The sequence below is a fragment of the Dromiciops gliroides genome, chromosome 2 (assembly GCF_019393635.1).
Source record: "Dromiciops gliroides isolate mDroGli1 chromosome 2, mDroGli1.pri, whole genome shotgun sequence".
Lineage (NCBI taxonomy): Eukaryota > Metazoa > Chordata > Mammalia > Microbiotheria > Microbiotheriidae > Dromiciops > Dromiciops gliroides.
Genome location: NC_057862.1, coordinates 638293705 through 638315896, shown reverse-complemented (window position 1 = coordinate 638315896; position 22192 = coordinate 638293705). Strand labels below are relative to the sequence as shown.

The following is a 22192-nucleotide window of genomic DNA, read 5'->3' as shown; positions in this document are numbered from 1 at the left end:
CTGGGGGATGACAGCCTAGGTTTGGCCTACCGTGGCTAAAGCACAGCAAGGAGAGAAACATAGGACACCCTAGCAGAAGGTTTTATCTAAAAAGCATTTAATTGATTTTTCAAGGTTTTTCAAAAACAGAAAGATCCAAATTGGAGGTAAAAAGGAACGTGTAAAATCCAACTCAAGTTATAATAGTTGATTCCGGAAACATGCTCCCTAGCAGATGGAGCCCCGGAGGGGCGTGCCCAGATTCCCCAACCTCCCTAGTCAGAGCCGGAAGCCACAGTCCCTTAGGCCTGAGGGAACAGCAGGGAGAACCCTGCTGCTCTGGAGGCATCACCAGAGCCATATCCCCAAGGTCAGTCAGGGTCAACCAGCTCATGGCTTCTCTAGGAGAGGAGGGGAGAGGAAGGGCTGGCAAAGTTCTGGCTTTGGACTTCTCTTTATCACCAAGTTCCAGACAAAGAAACTCAGTGTTCGTTCCCTCAGTCCCCAAGGCCTGGAGTCACCAGAGTTGAGGACTCCACCCCATCTCCCTCCTCTGGTGGGTGACTGAAGATGCCTGTGTCCACCTAGTTGAGCCCAGGGACAGCCAGGCCCTGCAGCATGATGGTGAGACGCCGGGCGGACTTGCTGAGTGAGTTGTGAGGCTCAGCCTGGAGAAACTGGAATAGCTTCTGCCGCACCTGGGCCATGACTGAGCCCATATGGTCCCTGGTGATGGGGTCACTGTGGTCCAGGTGCATCACAGCTTCCTCCAAGTAGCTATGGGTGAAGAAGAGATTCAGGAGTCAGACGGAAGGGAGGCTCTCCTCGGCAGTGCATGGCCTCAGAGAGCCCATGTGTTCTATGAAGGGAGTATTCTAACCTCCTAGGAGCTCTAAGGTCCCCTGTGCTGGGAGTACGGGAGGCGGAAGACCATAGGCATGCTAACCTCTACCATTCCCCAGTTGGTTCCTGGGGCAAGATGAGCAGTCCAGTTCACTCTGTTCCTGAGGCAGTGCCCAAACAGGGCCCTGACCTGCACGCACGCACACGCACACACACACACACACACACACACACACACACACACATGCACACGCACCCCCCCCCATGCCCACACTGACCTGAATTTGAGCTCTGTGCGGGTTCCCAGGTCAGAGGAGAGCTGCTGGATGAGGGAAAGCAGGACAGGCTGGGACAGGGGACAAGGTGGCTGGCCAAAGACCTGCTGTGGATCCACAGTCTCACACACAAAGAGCACCAGGTTCAGGTCAGCTGCTGTCAGGGCCTGAGGAGGCAGGAAGGACGGTGAGAAAAGATGAGAAAAGTGTTGGGAGGAGGCATGAGGGAAGATACCTGAGGAGAGAATAGTGGAGTGGGAAGAAGGTTGGGGGAGGGGGGGCTGGTACTCGGAGATGCGGGAGAGCAGACAGGTGGTGACAGAGGCCGGGGAAGCAGTGAGTGAACCAGAAGAGGGGGCAAGAGCAGGGAGGAGGGGACCTGGGGTAACGAGGGAGAAGGACAAGAGAGGGCTGGGGTCTGCGCACACATAGCAGAGGATACAGGGAAGGGTTGAGGCCCTGAGCTCAGTGCAGGTCTTCCTGCCCCCCCTGCTGGCAGACCGTGGCACAGTCCCCAGCCAGGAAGGAGGGTGGGTCCCGGTACCTGTTGGAAAGCCTGGTTGAGGTGGCCCTGCTGGAGCATCTGCAGGATGTGTGCCTGCTGGGCCTGGCAGTCAAGGTGGGCGGCTGGGATGGGTGTGCCAGCTGCAGAACGCATGGCCTGCATGATGCTGGAAGTGACCGCCGCCTGCTGCTCCTTCATGGCCAGACTCACTTCCCCCTTGATGATGCGCTGGACCTGGGAGAGGATCGACTCCTGCATGCTGGGAGAAGAGGAAGAAGAGGAAGAAGGCTGAGCATGAAGGCACAGACCCAGGGCTTTCTGCCTTCTTCCAAGGCCGCAGTGACCCACAGATGCCAGGGTTAGCCCTAACATCGTCCAGTCCAAACTTGGATTGCATAAAATTAAAAAGGTTTTATATACATAAAACCAATGGAACTAAAATTAGAAGGGAAAGTTAAGGAAAAAATCTTTGCAACAAGTTCCTCTGATAAAAGTCTCATTTCCAAGATGTATAAAGAACAGGTTTAGATTCAAATTTCTAAGAGCCTTTCCCCAAGTGATAAGAGCTAAAATAAAGTGATACAAATAAGCAGTTTTTAGAGGAAGAAATCCAAACTACCACCAGTAACATGAAAAACTGCTGCAGATCACTAATAATTAGAGAAATGAAAGTAAAAGTAAGTACGAGGTTCTACCTCACATCCACCAAATTGTCGGATGATTAAAAAAAAGAAAATGACAAATTTCGGGGGGACTGCAGGAAAACAGGCACATTAATGAATGCCGTGTTACCAAAAGTTATTACACTGTGCATAGCCTGTGACCCAGAAGTCTTCGGTTTATAACCCAAAGAGATCAGAGAACAAGGAGAAAGAGGACCTCTACGGATGGAAATAGTTACAGCAGCTCTTTCTGTGGCAGCAAAGAATTGGAGGCTGAAAGGATTCCTATCAATTGGAGAATGGCTGAGCAAACTGCGCTTGTTTTGTTGTGGTGGGGTATCACTGTGCTATAAGAAATGATGAAGGGAAGGGCTTCAAAGAAGACTGGGAAGAGTCGCATGAATTGATTTAGAGTGGAGTAGAGCGGGGGAAGTCAGAGTAACAAAAGCATCATCAAGACAAACAACTTTCAAAGACTTAAGATTCTGGTTAATGGGGTGGCTGAGTGGTGCAGTGGGTAGAGCACCGGCCCTGGAGTCAGGAGGACCTGAGTTCAAATCCAGCCTCAGACACTTGACACTTACTAGCTGTGTGACCCTGGGCAAGTCACTTCACCCCCATTGCCCCGCCCCCCCATATTCTGGTTAATGAAATGACCCAGCACAATTCCAGGGGATTACTAAAGAACCTGCTAGAGAGGTGATAGATTCATGATGCATGAAAAAACATACTTTTGGATATGGTTAACACAGTAATTTGCTTTGTCTCACTATACATATTTGTTAGAAGCATTTGGGGTTTTTTATTTTTAATCAGAGGCAGGAGAAAGGTGGGAGGGAAGAGAAATTAAATGCTTGTTAATTGAGGAAAAAAAAGAGTTAAAAAAGATTTAGCCTGGGGCAGCTAGATGGCGCAGTGGATAGGGCACCGGCCCTGGAGTCAGGAGTACATGAGTTCAAATCTGGCCTCAGACACTTAACACTTACTAGCTGTGTGACCCTGGGCAAGTCATTTAACCCCAACTGCCTCACTAAAAAAAAAAAAGATTTAGCCCCAACTTCTCATTTGACACGTGGGGAAAGGGAATGAGCATTTGTTAAGTGATAAATTTACTCTGTACCAGGCCCTGTACTAATAAGCACTTTACAAGTATGATCTCATTTGATCCTCACAACAGCCTGGGGAGAGAGGTGCTATTACTATCCCCATTTTATATATAGTTAAGGGAACTGAGGCACCCAGAGGTTAAGTGACTTGCCCAGGGTCACCTATGGGTAGTAAGCAGCTGGGACTAGATTTGAACTTAGGTCTTCTTGACTCCAGGCCCAGCACTCTAGCCACTGGGCCACTAGCTGCCTGTGGAAGCCTAAGGAAACTGAGGCCCAGAGAGGGGACGTGGCAAGTACCCCAAATCACTCAGCTAGTCTTCTCCAGAGTTGGAAGAGAAATAAATATAAATTTTCCTTCCTACCAGGCACAAAAGCCTCCTTAGCTGGTTCCTCCCTGTGGCCCAGGGTGACTTTAGGCACATCCTTTCACTTGTCAGCCTCCTGGCTCCTCCCCCTCAGGCCACCACAATGGGTCGCCAAAGGCTACGGCATCCGAACCCCCTTGCTTCTCCACAGGGAGTCCTTTCCCCAACTCACTTGCTCACAGCAATGTGGAGCTGGTGCTGGACCTCGGCCCGAACACTGCTGCTCACGGTGGCCGCCATCTGCTCGGTGGCACTCTGCAAGGTGCTCACCAGTCCTCGAAGCTGGGCCAGTACTGGCTCTCGTGCTTCCTGTTCTCTCACCTTCCGACTCTTCATGTGGCTCTCTAACTGCTGCAGGTCTGAAGCGGGATGGAGAGGGAGATTGGTCATGGCTGAAACTCCAGCCTGGGAGGACCCAGACCCCACTGGGGTAGATTCCCTCAGGACAGGGGCCAGACTCTGGCCGTCACTCACACTCCTGGGTCCCCAGCTTGAAGCTGTCATTGATCTGCTGGAACATGGCCTGGCAGCTCTTCTCAAAAGTGGGTAGCACGATGCTCTGGAAGGCCTCTCGGTAGGCAGCCTGCATGGGTCCCTGCAGTGTATCCGCTGCTGCACGGGCGATTGCATCAGTCAGGTTCTGGGGGAAGCGTCAGATGGGTGGCAGTGTGTGTGAATCCCACGAAGGGAAACAAGGCCCCTCCCCGACCCCCAGCTGCAGAACCCCTGGAACAGGCTCCGTACCTTGGACTTGACCAGCTTGGTGACATTTTCCTTGAGGGTGCCTTCCACTGCCGTCAGCTTGGCCGCCACAGTGCCACTGAGCTGGCTTGTCACGGGCTCCAAACTTTTGGAAATGCCTGTGCCAGGGCAGAGAAAGCAAAGGAAGGGCCCCGGAGTTGCTAGATCCCTTTGTCCGTGCACCTCCCTCTGTCATGCCCACAAACACCACTGTACTCACACTGGGGAATGGTCTTCTTCATCTCCTCTCTAACTGTGCGCTCCAGGCGGCCTGCCACAGCTGAGGACAGAGACTGAGACAGCTGCTGGGACAAGTGTTCCTGCAGCTGTCCGCTGCGCTGCTGCCCTTCTGTCAGAGCCCGTTCTAACCGTCTCTCTGAATTGCTGGCTAAGGAACTCAGCCAGCCCAACACAGGTCATGGAGCTTTTTTTTTTTATGGGACAATGAGGGTTAAGTGACTCGCCCAGGGTCACATAGATAGTAAGTGTCAAGTGTCTGAGGCTGGATTTGAACTCAGGCCCTCCTGACTCCAGGGTTGGTGCTTTATCCACTGCGCCACCTAGCTGCTCCCCAAGCCACGGAGCTTCTACCGCCATCCTTCCCAGTCTCTTGTAGAGACTGTGGAAGAAGCCCCCAGGAAGGTGTGTTCAGGGTCCCCTAAAACCTTCTAAGAATGAGCTTTGGGCCACTGGACATTCCCCAAACAACCCTGTGCTATGTGAAGGGCAGATTATTATTCCCATTTTACAGAGGAGGAGAACAGAGGCTCATGGGGTCAAAATGACTTGCTGGAGTGTCTCGGCTGGTACCACCGCTAAGTCTCCAGAGCTTCCTTTGCCATAACTGCTGGCAGCTCCTGGTCCCTGCCAACCCCCCCTTACTGGCCCCATAGTCCAGACCCTGCCGCAAGGATACGCTCATGTTCTTGACGAGACTCCAGGACTCTCTCCACATGGCCCATGATGGAGCTCTGCACCGAGTCCAGCTGGTCCGTCAGTCGCTGCAGCAGCTCGGCGTGACTTTGCCGCAGCTCGGCAAGCTCCTGCTGCTGCCCTCGAACCAGGGCCAGCCACTCTTCGGGAGGTTCTGCTGCCTGGCAGGGGGACATGCATATCACCCTGGGCTCTTCTGGCTGACTGCTCCAGCTCAGGCATGAACTAGGAGGTCTCAGAATCCAGCCCTGCTTGGAAGGCTGCCTTCCGAGACCTCCCAGGGCAAGAGGGAAGTCTTGGCCCAAGAGGCTGCCCAGTTAGGCAGGGAAGGAGACAAGAGGGTCTGGTGAGAGGAAGGCTGGGGAAACTCTGAGCTCACCTGGTGCTCTACAAGCCGGGGACCTTGGGCCAAGTCCCTACAACAAGAAAAGAACGATGAGACCCAATGGCGGGGAACCTACAGCAGATGGGTGGCCGGGAAAGGCAAGAAGACGAGGCCAGGGTTTGGGCCGGGATTTTTTGATCCCCTTGGGGCCCTACCTGCTGCCCTACGGCTCCACCTACCCATCATCCTTCTTGCCCTTTCTCTTCAGCTTGGGTGAGGCCCTGGGAGACCCCTTGGCTTTCCAATCCTTCACGGGTAGTCGTGGGGCCGTTGCTTTGGCCACAAAGCCACCTGAGGTCGAGGCCAAGCTGGCCACCTCATCGTCATGGTCACTAGTGGGGTGGGAAAAGGCAGTGAGCGCCCGCCTGCTTTTACAGGTCCCTGCCCACGCCACCCAACAGCCCCCCTGGACAAGCTGGAGAGAGTAAGCAAGGAGGAGGGTCAGGACTCTCAACAAAACCCAGCCATGGGGCCCAGGGCCTGACACTGACACCAAAGTGAGGTCACTGTGGAGATGGGACGAGAGAGGGGAGGTTGGGGAGGGGCGGGGGGGGCAGCACCTCTGCTCAGCACTGGCATCTTGACTGTCTTGTTGTAGCAGACGGTAGGCATGCCGGTGGTAGCAAGAGCCTTTGTGCTTCTCCTGAACATCATCCCGGGGACTGTGTGGGAAGTTGAGGGTGAGGGAGGCCAGAGAGCAAAGGATCACCCCCACGCCCCATTCATTGGCCCTGTGCCGGGGGCATGAGTGGGTATGAAACAGAAGCCCCCATGCCCCATTGCAGGCCTGTTCTGGGGGCAGTGTGGGGGAGAAGGGCCAAGGCTAGGGACAGGAAGGGGGAGGCAGAGAAGAGCAGGCCACTGCACCTGGGCCTTTACCTGTCTGCCAGGCTGTTGCGGGTTTCCCGGGTGATGTCAGGTGCAGCAGGCCAGGCCTTACTGTCAGGAGCACTGGTGTCCTGGCTCAGCGCAGTCTCCAGCAGGGAAGGCGTGCTCCGCCTCTCCCCCTCCCCAGGGCTCCCATCCAGGCTGTGCTGGGGGCCGTGCTCGGGGCCGGGCCGGGGCCGGGGGGATAGTAAGTGTAGGGCCGAGGCAGCAGATGCCATGCTGTCGGGCTCTGGGCCCTCTGGAGCCGTGGTGCCAAACCCTCGGGGGAGAGCCTCTGAGGCAATCTCAGGGATGTCCTGGGACAAGGCTGTGGAGGCTGAGGAGATGACGTCGGGGGAGCGGGCCCGGGTCGGAGAGGCCTGTGGCACCACCAGGGGCTCTACCTCCTGCAGCTCCAGGGACAGTGATGGGTTCCCTTGTGGGACCTGCCCAGAGAGCTCCCACTTAAGCGTTGCCCATCTCCCTCCTAAGTCCCAGCCATTCCACTTCCCACAAGCTGCTAACCCACCTGGCTGGGCCCCTTGGGAGCTAGCTTATCAGAGAGGCCTGGGATGAGGACGCTGTGGCCGCGGGGACTGGCCTGAAGGCTGCTGCTGCTGCTGCTGAGGGTCAGACTGCTGTCTAGCTGCAGCTTGGGGCTCAGGGTCAGCTCCTCGGGTGGTCTGGGTGAGGGGAAAAAGGCCACTGTGTAGAGAAGTCCTCTGACCCCTATCTCTGGATCCTCAAATGGCACGCTCGCTCGCTCGCTCTCTCTCTCTCTCTCTCTCTCTCTCTCTCTCTCTCTTTTTAAGGAAGAAGCTCCTTTATTGAGGGGATGAGCACCTCTCCCCTGGGCCAGGCCAACCCCACTCCTCCCCGCTACTGCCCCTGGAAGGATGGAGCAGCTAAGGCCAGGGGCTGGGGAAGCCACAAGTAGGAGACGGGAGAGGGTTAGCAGTATGGAACAGCCCTTTCTCTTACCTGGGCATGGTTGTGTCCGTGGCAGAAGTGGTATTCAAAGATGTCACGGCTGTTAAAGAGCTCCCACTGCTTCCTGGGGACACTGTGATCTAGAGAGACATGACATGAGGATGGTACAACAGTTGGCTTGAGAGCCCGAGGGCCAAGAAAGGTCCAAAGTTCTGTGACTTTGGACAAGTTCCTCATTTTTCCTGCAGGCAGCACTGGGCCAGCCCTTCCCTCTGCCCCGCAGCCTACCTGTTGCAGAGAGGCGCTCGGGGTCATGAAGGCATCAGGAGTCATGAGCTTGGGCTTGACCTCATTAGTCAGACTGAGAAAGTCGGAAGGGACAGGCAAGTCGGCGATGCGCCGAAGGTCAGGCTGCGAGCCTTGGCCGGAGCCCTGGCCAGAGGCCAGACTCTCCGAGTTCATCTCTGGCAGGTGTTCTCCAAACCCTGGCAGAGGAAAGAGCACCCCTGAAGCCTGATCCAATCTGAGAACGAAGCTGGACCCCTCTCCCTTGTGCTCTCCTGCAAGAAGGCATGCCCTGGGGCAGCTAGGTGGCACGGTGGATAAAGCACCAGCCCTGGAGTCAGGAGGGCCTGAGTTCAAATCCAGCCTCAGACACTTGACACTTACTAGCCATGTGACCCTGGGCAAGTCACTTAACCCTCACTGCCCCACAAAAAAAACAAACCAAAAAGAAGGCCAAGCCCTACCACTCACCAAAGGCTTCTCGGGCTGAGTGGGAAGGCAGCGGAGCCACCACATCAGGGCTCTGCTGGGGCTGGAAACGTATCTGTACATCCTGCAAGGCCCTGTCAGGGAAGGAGAGCTCAGTCTCACCAGGGCTAGCCCTCTGGAGGAGGCCCCTCAGCTGGGACTGGCCCAAAGGCTTCTGTGGGGAGGCACTTACTTGGTGTGGACACAGAATAGCTTGATAAGTACACCAGCCGCTGACTCCACTGCCCCAGAGCCATGGGAGCCCTCTGCAAAGACAGTGACATGGCCTGAGGTCTGGCTTTTGTGGCTCCCAGAGCTGAGCCAGAGCAGGTGGTGGGCCTCAGTGGGGCAGATGTTAAATCAGTCTCACCTGTGCTCAAGCCATCGCCCTCCTCCTCGGCTGGGAGAACCTCCGTGTGCCGGAGCCGGCAGCGGCTCACAACCTGAATGCCAAAGCTCAGCACCGGGTGGGTAAGCAGGAACTCGGAGATGGAGCTGAAGTAGGCCCTGCCCTCCTCCTGGTTCTGCAGCAGCTCCATGACATACAGCACCTGTGCACGGTAGCCAAGGGCTGACTCAGACTGGGTCTGGGAACCTAGACCTTCCCCAGATCAGGTCAATTCCAGAGAGGAGGTTCTCAGGTGGCCACATCAGGAAGCCACCCCTTGGGAGGTGCCACCTAATTACTGGATCACTTCCCCACCTATCTCCTACCTTTCTCTGCACATCACTGAGGATCAGGTATTCTGCTGAGAGGTCCAGACAGGCCTTGAGGCTGGGAGGCACACTCACAGAGCTAAATATATCTGGACAGAAGCTAGGAGGGTGCAGAGGAGACAAGCATTAGTGCAAAGGGACGCCTGTTCGAGAGGGCAGGGCCCCTTGTCAACACCCTAGCCTCTCACCGGATGGTCTGCAGACAGGTCCAGGACACTGTGCACCACATCTTCAGTTCTCGGTTCTGGTCGGCTCCTGTGATGAGGAACCTCCAGAAGGGGACTCTGCGGAACGAGGAGGAGCTTGGGGGCAGGGCAAGGGAGCAGGCGTGGGCTGTTGGCCTTCTCTGCCATTATCCGCTCACCCTCCCCCAAGGGGCTCACCCAGGGTGACCCTCCCCCCAGCTTCCAGGACCCGCTCACTGCCCCCCAACGACGCTGGCCTGGATCTCCTGGAGGCCCAAAGTAAAGGGGTGGGGGGGGGGGCGGCTCACTCAGGGTCTTGTTTCTTGTGGTTGTCACAGAACAGGAGGCAGGAGAGAGGCCTGCCGTCGTGGGGCTTCCATTCATGGAGACACCTGCAGCCAAGATGGTGGGGAGATGGGCCTGGCCCACAGGCTGTCGCCAGAGCCCCAGCCTCAGCCCCGCCTCGTCCCCAGCTCAGTCCCAGTCCCAGCCTGATCACATTCACCCCTACTCCTCCATACCCAAACAGGAAGCCAGTCTTTACACACCAATCCCCTTCCACTCAGCCAGCTCGCCTTACCTCGGCTCATCTTGGCCCTCTATGTAGATCTGCCAGAACTTGACAAAGCCGTCATGACTCGCAGTGGCTAAGACGGTCCCATCAGGGGAGAGAGCTCCTTCACTCAGGCACTAGGAGGAAGAAGACCCAACCCTTCAGCATCCAAGAGGAGAAGGGGGGGCAGCTAGGTGGCGCAGTGGATAGAGCACCGGCCCTGGAGTCAGGAGGACCTGAGTTCAAATCCGACCTCAGACACTTAACACTTACTAGCTGTGTGACCCTGGGCAAGTCACTTAACCCCAATTGCCTCACTAAAAAAAAAAAAAAGAGGAGAAGGAGGGGATCGCCAACATTCAGCACCATCCTGGGCACACAGCACCAGGAGATGCATCACAGCACACAAGGAAAAGGTGGACTGCATGGACCACTTGTCAGGGCAGAAACTGGACCCTCCCCCCACAGTTTTATATGCATAACCAACAGTAAATGCTAAGAGGGGAATGAATGCCTCTGGCTGGGATGAGTTCATTAGGAGATTAAAAGAAGTTCCAGGTTCTTCCTGGGCAGAGCAGCATTTTCATATTCTCCTTAAGGACCTTTAACTCTTATGAGGTACAGATTCTGTTTTCAAAGAGGCCATGAGCAGAACTAAGATGCAACACTTTCATTAATAACTCAGATGATGAGAGGCAGCTAGGTGGCACAGTGAATAAAGCACTGGCCCTGGATTCAGGAGTACCTGAGTTCAAAGCCAGCCTCAGACACTTGACACTTACTAGCTGTGTGACCCTGGGCAAGTCACTTAACCCCCATTGCCCCGCAAAAAAACCAAAAAAAATTATGATCAGATAAAAGAAATATTAAAAAATAAATAAATAAAAATAACTCAGATGATGGGGGCAGCTAGGTGGTACAGCAGATAAAGCACTGGCCATGGATTCAGGATGACCCGAGTTCAAATCTGACCTTAGACACTTGACACTTACTAGCTGTGTGACCCTGAGCAAGTCACTTAGCCCTCATTGCCCCAGAAAAACCAAAAAACAAAAAATTGGGTTGGGAGGGAGGGAGGGGTGGAGGAAGACCAAGTCCAAAGAGCTAACAGGGTCCAGGCGTGCATTCGAGGGGAAGCGTCTTGAAGGAGATGTGAGCGCTCTCTGGAGCACTGTCCTGGTCAGAGCACCACGGAATCTTACGTTCAGAGAGTTCTGGAAAGACACTGAGGGAAGCCCAGTTCTACCAGTCGCCTTCTTTATCCCTACCTCACAGTACAAGGCCTGGCCCACAGCAGACACTCCAGAATGGGCTCAGCACAGGTACAAGTCCTACCACACACCAGCCAGTTGAGAGAGGGGTATTTCTGGGCCACGCTCACATTTGGGCTTGTGAGTCTACATTGAAAAGAGGTGACAGAGGCTCTGTCCTCACCAATGGCACTGCCCAGGACCCCTGGAAGAGAAGCTCCTCCCACTAGGAAAAGGGCTCTGAGTTCTCACCGTGCTATGGCCCTTCACCACGATGAAGCCCTCCTTGATGTGGCTGACGTCTACAGGCCAAGAGCTGTTGTTGGCTCGGAGAATGTCCAGGTCCCACACCTCAGCCTAAGCAAAGGAAGAATGGGTGAGCCCTCAGAGAAATGGGAAGCGGCAGGCCTTGAAAGCCAGAGAGCAGCCAGGAACATTCTGTAGGTTGTTTCAGAGAACTCTGAGGCTGTCAGCCTGATGTGAGAGGGGAGGCAAGAAGGGAGAAGGAGAGGGAAAGACAGAGAGTGGGGAGAGAGAGAGAGAGGAAGAGGGAGAGAAAGAAATCAAGAAAGAGCAACATGGAGTGGGGGGGGGGAGATGGAGAGAGAGAGAGAGCGAGCAATAGGGAGAAAAGGAGGCGGGGGGGGGGGGGAGAGTGAGACTGTACACAAGCACTAGCTCTCGAGTGAGAGAGTGAGACAAGAAAGAAAGATTATGGCCATCGAAACAAGTCCTGAAGTCCCCAATCCAGCAGAAAACAAAATAAACTGAAAGGCCTGATACCTAAACAATGGAGGTGCTTGGCTGCTGGGAATCCCTGAGAGAGGTCTTGCTAAGCCCTCCATGCTGACAGGCCCTCTCTCTCCCTCCCTCCTCTTCCCACCCCCAGTGGCCTCTAGGCTCTTCCCAGTCCAGGCCCCTTACCCTGTCTTCGTGCAGCAGTGCCAGAGTCTGGCTGCCCTCCTCACTGCTCTCCTCGTTCTCCTCTGGGATATATGGACACCAGATGATCCTTCGGAAGTGATTCAATGGCGTGCCTTCTGAACGCTTAATGTTCACCACAATCTCCTCTCTGGAACAAAGCTAAGGGCCTGGCAGATGCCTGACTCAAACCCAGGCTCCTGGCTCGGAGCACAGGAGATCTCTGAGGAGGTCGGAGCCCCTGGGTGTTCCTACCACCCTCCACACTGAACCCAGCAGGCAAAACCCAGGAGGTGGGAGGTCCTCAGGGAGCTATAGCAGATTATGTGAGAACAGCAGGACCTTTAAATCTGCCAAGTTCACCCAGTTTCAGCTCCCTTAGCCACATGAGAGAGCAAGTCCCAAGCAGAACCCCACCCGCTCATGGAAGGATACTGGATCTTGTTGTTCTCCATAGCCAGGCGCCACACAAAAAGGCTGCCAGATTCATCTAGACAGGCCAACTGGGGTGAGTTGAGGTGAGCAAAGGCTAAGTCGGCCACGCTTCCTGTGAAGCCCTTCAGCAGTGTGCGCTCTGCTGTGCTAACGCTGATCACCCGCACCATGGCCGAGCCATTGCTGGCACCTATGGATACCAGAGGGCATAACTCCTGGCTGGGCCCCACAAGCACCCTCCAGTGCTCCCCGAGCACGGGGCCCAAAGATGAATGACACCAGTCACAGTCTGATTCCAACTCTGCAGGTCCCCAGCAAACACCCCACTTGGTCCCGTGAAAAGCCCCCTGTGCCACACCAACAACAGGTCTCTAGTCTGTCCACTCAACAATGTTCCCCCGCCCCTGCCCTCTCAGACAATTCCTCCAGTGTGTCCTAAAAGGTCAGAGCTAGGATGGGTGGACGGAGCTTGGGGTGTTTCCTGCAGTCAAGCCCTTCTCAGGAATCTTCTTGGGGTAAGCAACAGCCTGACTTCCCAGGCAGAGGAAATCAAGGGCTCAGAGGGGCTGCCTAGGGTCCTGGGGCCTAAGAAAAAAGCCCAGGCGTCCTGCCCGCCCCACTGCTGCCAGATCCCAGGAGCACCTGGCCATGACAAAGCTGGGGAAAGTTCTTGCTGAGGGAGTCTCTGGTGCCGGGGCAGAAGCTCACCTCGGATGGCATACGCCAAGAAGGAATTAGACACAGCGATCAGGTTGCCATAATAGTATTTCTGTTCCCAGTCGTACTTGGCCACTGGCTGGATTTTTACCTGAGATTAAGAGTGAAAAAGGTCCAAGGTCCTGAATAGGGACCCCCCCCCCCACGGAAAGCTTGTTCTCGGGTCTCAGTCACTCCTATTCCCTTATCTCCATAAGGAGAACAGAGAGAGGCCTTCCCAGGCTCCAACCTTTGCCTCTCCCTGGTCACAAGGGGTCTACCAGTTCCCAACATGTCCAGGGAGGTCAGATGCAGGAGGGAAGGGACAGAGGCTAACTGAGTCATGGTGAGGCCCTGGACACCCCCACAGGACCCTTTAATCTTGCAGAAGGAAAAGGAGATGTCACAAGCAAGAATGCAGGCACTCATCACCCCAGGTTTCCTCCCCTGAGGTCAGAACTAGAGGAGAGGGGAGAAACAGGGAAGAGCATTAGGGGTGACCCAAGAGGTAGGCCCCTCAAAGATGGGAGAGCTAGTAGGGATGGAAGAGAGACTGGTGACATCATCGAAGCAGTTCTTACAGGAGGCAGCCCAGTGGCCTCTGACCCCCATTCCTCCCTCTCATGCCTTTTAGGCTCAAATGCCCCCATTCTGTACCTTGTTGCTCCCCCGAGCCTTGCTTGATATGTTGGAGTCACTGCTAGCCACTATCTCCACCTCCTTTGCTGAAATCCCAATGCAAGTTGAGCTGTCATCTCCAGAAAGGCAACTAGATGGGGAAAGACAAAGGAGAGGCCCCACAGCTGTCTCAGACACAGAACTCGACTGTGGGTAGGGCCACCTGCTTTCACCAAGGAAAGGGAGGCCAACCATTTAACCCACCCCACACCTCTGCTCCCACCTCCAGGACCAGCTGCACCTGGGCTGGCCTCAAGGACTGTCCTATCTGTTCCCTACTCCTCAGTGTATCTCATAGTCATCCATTCCTAACACTCCAGGGAGGGGGAGAGGGAAGCAGAGTGGACATGCATCGTCTATCCCCCACCCTGATTGTGTGGGGACTTGGGCAGCACAAATAACAACAGAGCAGCCACTGTAAGCTGGCTCTGCCCCGCTAACTTCCCCTCCCTATGGTCTTTGAAAGTTTCCCAAACAATCTTATGTTAGGCAGTACAAGTGCTATTAACCCTGCTATAGAGCAGAGGTAACTGGCTCAAAGCAATGGGGGCAGGAACAGTTCCTACCTCCCAGGGCTGCTGTGAGGATCAAAGAACATCTGGAAAGCATGCAGCACAGTGCTTGGCACATAGTAAGTGCCATTATGAAGTTTCCAGTGACGCCATTAGCCATGCCATACTTACATGGGGTGGTGTGGGATAGAAGAGGAAGTCAATCACCTTGGTTTATACATGAAGGTCCCAATAGACAAGGCCAGCCCACTGTCTATCTAGCAAGCACTGGCCCAAATACAAACAAACAGCCCCCTTAAAATGAGTTCTCTCTAAAAAACCCCAATACTGATAAATGCCACGCTAGCCACTATTATCACTCTTGTGGCTAATGACATTATCATGCCAGTAGAGGTCACACTCGGGTTTTGATGTGAGCCAGATTTTGGAGGGAAAAGGTGGCTGATATTTGGGTTCACAGTGTACATATACTCTAGTCTGCACTAAATTCTAACACTCCTCCTAACTTTGTCAAAGCGTAAATGAAATTTTAAAACGTATCTTGGTGCTATACTTTGTCCCCTCACTGCAGAGAAGCAAATTCTCAAGAAACCTGAGTTCTAGATACAATATAACTGTAATGAGGTTACCGTGTAGCATTGTACAGTACAGCTGTCTGTGTTGGTGTCTTATTCACCCACTGTCAGTTGCAGGAGGGAAAGATTGTTTCTTATCTAAGCTCTGTACATAGCACAGTGCCTAACCCAGTGCTCTGGCCTCGGGATACGTTTAATCGATGTTCTCTGTACTGGATCAAAGCCCAAGAGGGAGGGAGCCCACTCCCGAGCCCTCCCACCAACTCCTCACTGCCCAAGGCACTTACATGACCTGCTTCTCCTCTAGGCTGGCCAAGGGGGCTACTCTGTGACTTGGCTTGGCCAGTACAGTTCCGTCTCCGGAGGAAAGGGGGTCTGGCACCAGAAGTCCATTTAGATCCCCATTGTAGGAGCTGGACGTCCGCTGGCTCTCTGTGCCTGAGCCTAATGCCAGAGGAAAAGGAAGATCTCAGCTCTGAACTGCTCCAAGGAGGCCAGAGTCCTTAACGTCTCCCCACCTCGCAGCTCTCTGCTTTTGCTCATGCTGCTCCCACCTGGAGTGCAGCTCCTCTCCATCGCTCACCCTTTGAGAGCCAGCTGAAATGCCTTCTCTCCCACAAGCCTGCCCTCAGGCCCAGGTGATGCTTCTGCCCTCTAAATTCCCTTGGCATTTCTTGTCAGTTCTACCACTCACTTTCCTGCCTGGCATTCTCATTTCATTTTTTATGTCTCAATCTCTCTTTTAGAACTCTATATACTCCTTGAGGGTAGGGATGATGTCTCACGCACAGGATTACAAACGGGAGCATAGGTTGAGAGATAGAAGGGACAACATGGGATGTAAAAGACTGAGCTGAGATCTGAACCAAAGACCTCCGACTCAAACCCAGCACACAATTTTCACAATATGAGCCCTCCCAGGAACATCTGTCTGGCACAGAATAGGCACTTGGGAAATATTTATGTCAATTTAGAGAAGATAAGGGCCCTGCCACAAAAGACTGTGACAAATGGTTACTTGATCAAATTAGTGACACTGCTGTTTGATCTCTCTGTAAGTACCACCCTGGGCTGGACAGCTACCAGTCTGGGGGCCTGGCTTTCTCCCTTACTATATTACCTGTTCCTGTGTTCTCATATCACAACTCTCCTCCCTAACACGTAAGACAAAACAAAACAAAATCCCAGATCTCATGGAAATAGCATGAGGAAGGGAACCTTGACTGAGAGAGAGCTCAGGACAAATGAACAGGAAGAAACTGGGAATAAATGAGGAGAGGGAACAGGATGAGTTTACTTGGGGAAACAGGACTCGGGGAAGAAGTGACTGAGAAGCTCAGTGGCTGGCTATGGAGATGCACACACATTCATGGAAACTCTTGGGTAATTTGCCATAGCTGTTTCCTAGACACTAAGCATCTCTAACCGGCTTAGAGCCAAGTCAGGGACGCAGGGCGCCCAGGAGGATTTAGGCACCTGCTCACCTAATTTCAAGGGATAGAAGAAAAGGAAGTAAATGTTACCTATTTTCATGAACAGAAAATCATCTTAACTAGAGCACGGCTTAGCGTTTAACTGCAGAATGAAAGAGGGGAAAGGCTCAAACGACAATAAATACAGGTCCTGAGGAGGAAACTCCTTGACAGGAAGGGAGAGATTAAAGGTGACTACTTCTCATTTTTTTCTGTAGCAAAAAAAAGATAAAAGGGACATAAAGAATTCTGGTTCCTCTGAAATCTTACTTGTAAACTTTCATACAGTTGGAAGAAACGTTTACAGATGAGCCTGTTCCTCTAACAACTGGCTGCCTCATACAAACAAACACAAAAGTCGGTTCCTTCGACAGAAACTCAAGCCCACCTACTCCTGGTAGTACCCAGGATAAACACCAACTGACAGGGATGATAGGGTAGCCAAATTTGGGCTCCACAAAACCACCGTAGGTACTAGTAGTACCCTATGTGAAAGTCAGCCTACAACAACCAGGAAAAGCAAATCAAGCAAACTGAATGGGAGTGAGAGGAGTTCTGCCTGGTATTCCATAGATCCCTCAAGTCAGTAAAATCTCGGACCCCTAGAAGGAAGAGGACCCCACCTAACTAGCCCAGAACAAGGTGAAGCCAAAGACAGACTTGTCAGTGCTGCCTCCAGTGTTCCTCAGGAAGAGGAGAAGATACCTGAGCTCCAACGAGGTATGTTCCTGTCCATCTCCAGGTATGCCTGTCCCCCCAGTAAGACAAGGAAGAAATGCTCAACAGGGATTATTGGAGGATCTTCTGAGAGAAATGAGTATATTTAATCAGCTGAGGGAGGGAGTGGGAAGCCCCATTCCTATGGTCCTTGCCTGATTAATAAGAGGGGCTGTTAGGCCCGAGGATGCTTCTTGTCTGGGCCATGTTAATCAGCTGGTCTGCAGAACCTGAAACAGTTTGCACTTCGTGATCTGGCCACCTCCTGGTTAACATCCAAGATGAATCTATAAAGCTGACCACCCCCTTTCCTCCTCCACCTGCTTCAGTTGGCCTCCAGGAAACACAGGAGTGTTGTCTGTGGCTCCACAGGAAGAGATGAAAGCTCCAAGAAGATGGGAGGAGGCGGAAGAGGGGAGGAAGGAGAGGAAAAGCTCCAGTTCAGTCTGCTTATCCATTTTTGGCTTCCCTGAACAGGCTGTCTTTTCAAAAAGAGAGAATGGGGGTGGGTGGAGATGGAATGGAATGGTAAATACTGCCTGCTAAGGACCACCATGCCTTCTGCCGCAGAAACAACTCACACCAGATGTTCACAAACACCAAGTGGCTGAAGGCTACACACAGCTAGTTGCCCTGGCATATAGGCACGATGGCCTAGAGCTGACCCTCAGAGGCCCAAGAATTCTGTGGATACAAGACAAACCTCTGAATAGCAGTAAGAAATGAAAAAGCAGCAAAAAAACGGAGAAACTCTCCAAGCTCCAAGGGCATCTATGACTTAGGACCTGCAAAACTACTGGATAAAAGGGAACACTTCTTTCCCCTCCACAGGGAACAAGAGGGTCCTTTCACTCCCCAGGGCTCTTCAACACAGCAGGGGCTTAATAAATGCTTGTCCGTTCTATTCCATTCCCAGAGATTAGACGACTGAGATCAACCCTAGAAGGGGATGGAGGTGACTGGAAGAAAAAACTAAGAGTCAGAAAAGGCACCTGAAGAGATCATCTAATCCAGTGCACTCGGTTTTTGCAGGTGAGAAACCCAGAAGCCCGATTTTACAATTTATAGTAGGAAAGCAATAACTCCTGGGCACATAATGCTTTAAGCTTTACAAAGGGCTTTTAACTGTATCTACGGGTATCTCTATCTTATCTGTAAAATTTAATTGAATCCTCACAACTTTGGGAGGTCACTGGCTTGAGAATTATCGTCCCCATTCTGCAGATGGGGAAACTGAAGGATGACAGGCTAGGAGGCTAAGACAAGATTCCAGAGACGCTCCTTCTGCCCAGCTCTCACGGAGGGGGAGGGGCCGGCGGGGTGTCGTGGAACCCCGCGTTGGACCGGGGGTGGGGGGGGAAAGGGGCGCAGGCACCGTCTTCTTGCCTTTCTTTATATCCCCCACCCTACCCCCCGCGCTCAAACCGTGTCTGGTACACAGCGGGTGCTTAATCAATGCTTATTGACCACAGCCTTGGAAGACCCGGGTGAGCATCCCTGCTGTTTCTCTTAGCCGCTGTGTGACCTTGGCCTGGTCACTTCGCCTCTGGAGGCCTCAACTTTCTCATCTGCAAAACGAGGGGCCGGCACGGATGGTCTTCCAACCCGAGGTCCCGGCCTCGCCCCTCGAGAGGCCGGGGTCCTTCCCCCATCTCCTCCCCCTCATCCCTTTCCTCCGCGCGTGCCCCCTGACCTCCGGGTGGTCGGTCCAGCTTCAGGATGTCCCGAAGATGCTGCGTGGCGTCCTCGATGTCGATGCTGGTGCAGGACGAGGCCATGGGGCCGGGCTGCGGGGCCTCGGCTCCGCGAGGGCGTCACCGTCACCGTCCTCTTCCTCCTCTGCCTTCACGTCCTCCCCGCTGGGCCGGGCCAGGCCGGACCGGGCCGCAGGACCGCCGCCACTCCTCCTCCACCTCCTCCCTCCTCCGCAGCTGCAGCGGCTGCCGAGGCTGCACCGTCCGCTCGCTCGCTCGGCGATCTCTCCGCCCCGCCAACCCCACCAACCGCCTCCACTTCCGGTCCGCCGCACGCCGAGCTCCCCCCTCCGCCCTCGGAGCCCGCGCCGCCCCACGAAGGTTCCGGGTTGCGCAGGTTCCGGCTCTGAGGCTGCGCTGACTCGCGCTGCCGCCGCTGCCCTGGGGAAGCCGAAGAAGGCGCTTGCTTCGCCCTGACCCCTGGGCCCTACGATTTGAAGCAGTCTTATCTCAGAGAAGGAGTAGCCTCAGTCAAGTTAAAAATGACAGACCGTGGCAACACGGAGCGACAAGGGTCCTTAAAGCGGTCCAAGGTCACCCAGTCAGTCCAGGGGAAACGACACTGACCTTGGGTTTGAATCCTAGATCCACTGCTATGCCCCTGTGGTCTTGGGCAAGCCACTTCTCCTCTGAGCCTCAGTTTCCTCATCTGTAGGATACGGGTGGTCTCTGAATCCTGATCCTAAGGGATCCTTGATATGGCTTTGGGGCCAAGTGCCTGGGACAGAAAACGATCCCTCGGCCCAAGCACAGCAGTCCTGTCTGTCTGGGGAAGTCTCGTGAAGGCCAGGGCAAAGAACGGGCCTGGACCAACAAAAGACCCTCCAAATTGAAATGGTGCCTTTTAAAAGATTCTAATTCAACAAGAGGAAAATCACAAAGTTTGAAGCCCAGGAACACAGGAAAAGTTTCTTGAAAAGAGCATGGTAGGGGCAGCTAGGTGGTGCAGTGGATAGACACCGGCCCTGGAGTCAGGAGGATCTGAGTTCAAATCCGGCCTCAGACACTTAACACTTACTAGCTGTGTGACCCTGGGCAAGTCACTTAACCCCAATTGCCTCACTAAAAAAAAGAAAAGAGCATGGTAGAGAGCCCAGGATTTGGGATCAGAAGTCCTGGGTCAATCAGTAATTGCATTCCACATTTACTAGCTCGAAGTAGGGGCTCAATAAATGCTTATTCCCTTCCCTTTATATAGCGCTATAGGGTTTACAAAGGACCTTCCCCCAACCCTGAGATTGTTCAAGCTTTTGTACATGAGGAAACAGTCTGTGAAGTGAAAACTTTAAACTTGCCAAGGGCCAGGTGGATAAATGTGATGGAGCCAGATCCTTCTGACTTACAACTTAGTCCTCTTTCCATTATAACATGCGGTCCATCATTCTGAGGGGCAGGGAGGCTTATGTCACCTACTGCCCCTCCGCATATGAATACTAATGAGGCTGTTTTTTCCATACATCTATTTTTGGTTTTGTTTTTTTTTTTTTAGTGAGGCAATTGGGGTTAAGTGACTTGCCCAGGGTCACACAGCTAGTAAGTGTGTGTTAAGTGTCTGAGGCCGGATTTGAACTCAGATACTCCCGACTCCAGGGCTGGTGCTCTATCCACTGCGCCATCTAGCTGCCCCTCCATACATCTATAAAGGACAGAAAGGCAGACCAGACTCATTGGTAGTCACAGAGATGAAAGACTTTATTAATCATCTACCTAATCTAATACCTTATTTTTCATATGGGTAACCTGAGGAGCAGATTAGGGAAATAACTAGCCTGGTCATGGTCACACCAATGGAAGAGCTGATTCAAACAGAGCGACAGACTTTCTTCTACAAGCAGTATGACAGAATATTGTGGCTTAGAGGAACCTTAGGGATCTCCTCCAAAATACTCATTTTACAGGTTGAAGGCCCTGCAGCCCTAAGGGGAGAGGTCACTTGCTCCAAGCCATATAGTTAGTAACAGTAAAGACTGACACTAAAGTCTTTTGATTCCAAATGCAACATCCTTTCCACTATGCCCAGTAACAGTCAAAGGCCAGATGCCCATTGGGGAGTTTCACCTAATTATCCAAGCCCCAAGGCCTGAAAAAGGGAAACTGTAGGTACAGAGAGCAGCCCAATTCTAACTTCTGCTAGATAAGTCTTACTCCTGTACCCAAGACGCTTTCCACCATCCTTTCCATCTGGCACAAAACAAAACCAAACCCAGAATAAATTTTAGAGTTAGGAGACTACAGGGCTTGGAACTTGGTTATCTGAAGCTGGTCTCTAAAGTACTGTATTGGGCATCTAAAGGATTGACATCTGTTTCCAGCAGCACTGTAATCCTCTGCTTCCTCCCCTGAAAAGTGGGATGGTCAACGCCAGTGGTTTCCAAGTCTACAGAAAGGAAAAGGCAAACCAGAGAAAGAGATCCAGAAAACTCAAAAGCAAAGATAAAGGACCACAAGGCCCTTTGACCTCCTACACTGCTACATGCTGGTTATGGTACATGCCTGAAGAAGGTGGCCCCCAAGCAGGGGGACTCAAGTCTCCAAAGAGGGACCTGCCTGGAATGGAATTTCCTAGGGATAAGAGAGGCTCCTGGGTAGCCCAGGTTTGGAGGTTCCATTGGCAACTCTTCTCCCAAGCCTGGATATTCCTCTGCCTTATCAAGTAAGACACAGTTTTGTTTAAAAAACCCACAACACAACACAACTCTTTATTGATTATACATTTCAGGCACAGGTACATCATCGCAGCTGTCATATATAGTTTACAAAGTGACTGTATCGGGTCAGTTCAAAGTAACCAGGCACCCGGTTTCTCCTCTCTGTGTCAAATAGTATCTACAGCCCCAAGTTCTTCAGAGGCATCTTTGTATCAAAGTATACAGCATGTCTGTTTAGATGAGCAACATGCAAGAGCCCACACAACTCAAGAAACTTGTTATCCTAGAAAAGATGACAGTACTCAGCCAAATACAGAAGGGAAACCATGTTATAGAAATGTATGACTTTGTTTTACATCACAGGAATTTGGGGGCAGAGGTTAGTGGTATATTCCAGGAAAGGGTCCCCCTCGCCTCCCCAGAGTTAGGAGAGGATCTAAGTCTGAGGAAGAATCAAGTCAGTTGGTAATTGTTCTACAAAGGACCAGCACAACGTTGGCTTCCACCAATGCTAATGCATTGGGAACTAGCTACATTAAATTGGACCTGAAAGGTCCTTTGAGAGGCAGTGTGGTGGTGTAGAAAGATCACTTGCTTGGGAGTTCTAGGCTAGGCTCTGCCACCAGCCATCTGTGTGGATTGACCTTAGATAGCAAATTTCACATCTCCGAAAAATGAGGGAATCAGACGAGATGACCTGAGGGCCCTTCTGACTTTACAACTGTATAAAAT

General features: G+C 52.9%; 1 protein-coding gene across 4 annotated transcripts; it reads right to left on the bottom strand.

Annotated features, from left to right (window-relative positions):
* Nucleotides 1-86: 86 nt before the first annotated feature.
* Nucleotides 87-19041, bottom strand: EDC4 (enhancer of mRNA decapping 4). Of its 4 annotated transcripts, none has more exons than XM_043985344.1 (29): nucleotides 18752-19041; nucleotides 15157-15313; nucleotides 13762-13873; nucleotides 13117-13216; nucleotides 12409-12598; nucleotides 11977-12124; nucleotides 11305-11409; nucleotides 9830-9939; nucleotides 9558-9641; nucleotides 9253-9366; nucleotides 9062-9164; nucleotides 8718-8898; nucleotides 8541-8613; nucleotides 8351-8442; nucleotides 7883-8079; nucleotides 7646-7734; nucleotides 7194-7347; nucleotides 6677-7110; nucleotides 6358-6459; nucleotides 5977-6129; nucleotides 5792-5828; nucleotides 5396-5573; nucleotides 4700-4855; nucleotides 4483-4598; nucleotides 4213-4378; nucleotides 3911-4097; nucleotides 1642-1861; nucleotides 1101-1264; nucleotides 87-756 (listed from the first exon to the last, which is right to left on the bottom strand). In XM_043985344.1, exons 1-29 carry the CDS (start codon nucleotides 18834-18836, stop codon nucleotides 564-566), a joined length of 4200 nt encoding a protein of 1399 aa, XP_043841279.1. In that variant the 5' UTR covers nucleotides 18837-19041; the 3' UTR covers nucleotides 87-563. The 4 variants fall into 4 exon arrangements, with proteins under 4 accessions (XP_043841279.1, XP_043841282.1, XP_043841280.1 ...); XM_043985347.1 differs by having other exon boundaries at nucleotides 6677-7071; XM_043985345.1 differs by having other exon boundaries at nucleotides 9253-9348.
* Nucleotides 19042-22192: the final 3151 nt, after the last annotated feature.

Coding starts and splice junctions, on each gene's coding strand:
- EDC4 (XM_043985344.1), bottom strand. CDS start 18,836: ATGGCCTCGTCCTGCACCAGCATCGACATCGAGGACGCCACGCAGCAT. Junction 13,874..15,156: donor CTAGAGGAGAAGCAGGTCAT/GTAAGTGCCTTG, acceptor TTCCCCATCTAG/TTGCCTTTCTGGAGATGACA. Junction 6,460..6,676: donor CGCAACAGCCTGGCAGACAG/GTAAAGGCCCAG, acceptor CTTCCCACACAG/TCCCCGGGATGATGTTCAGG.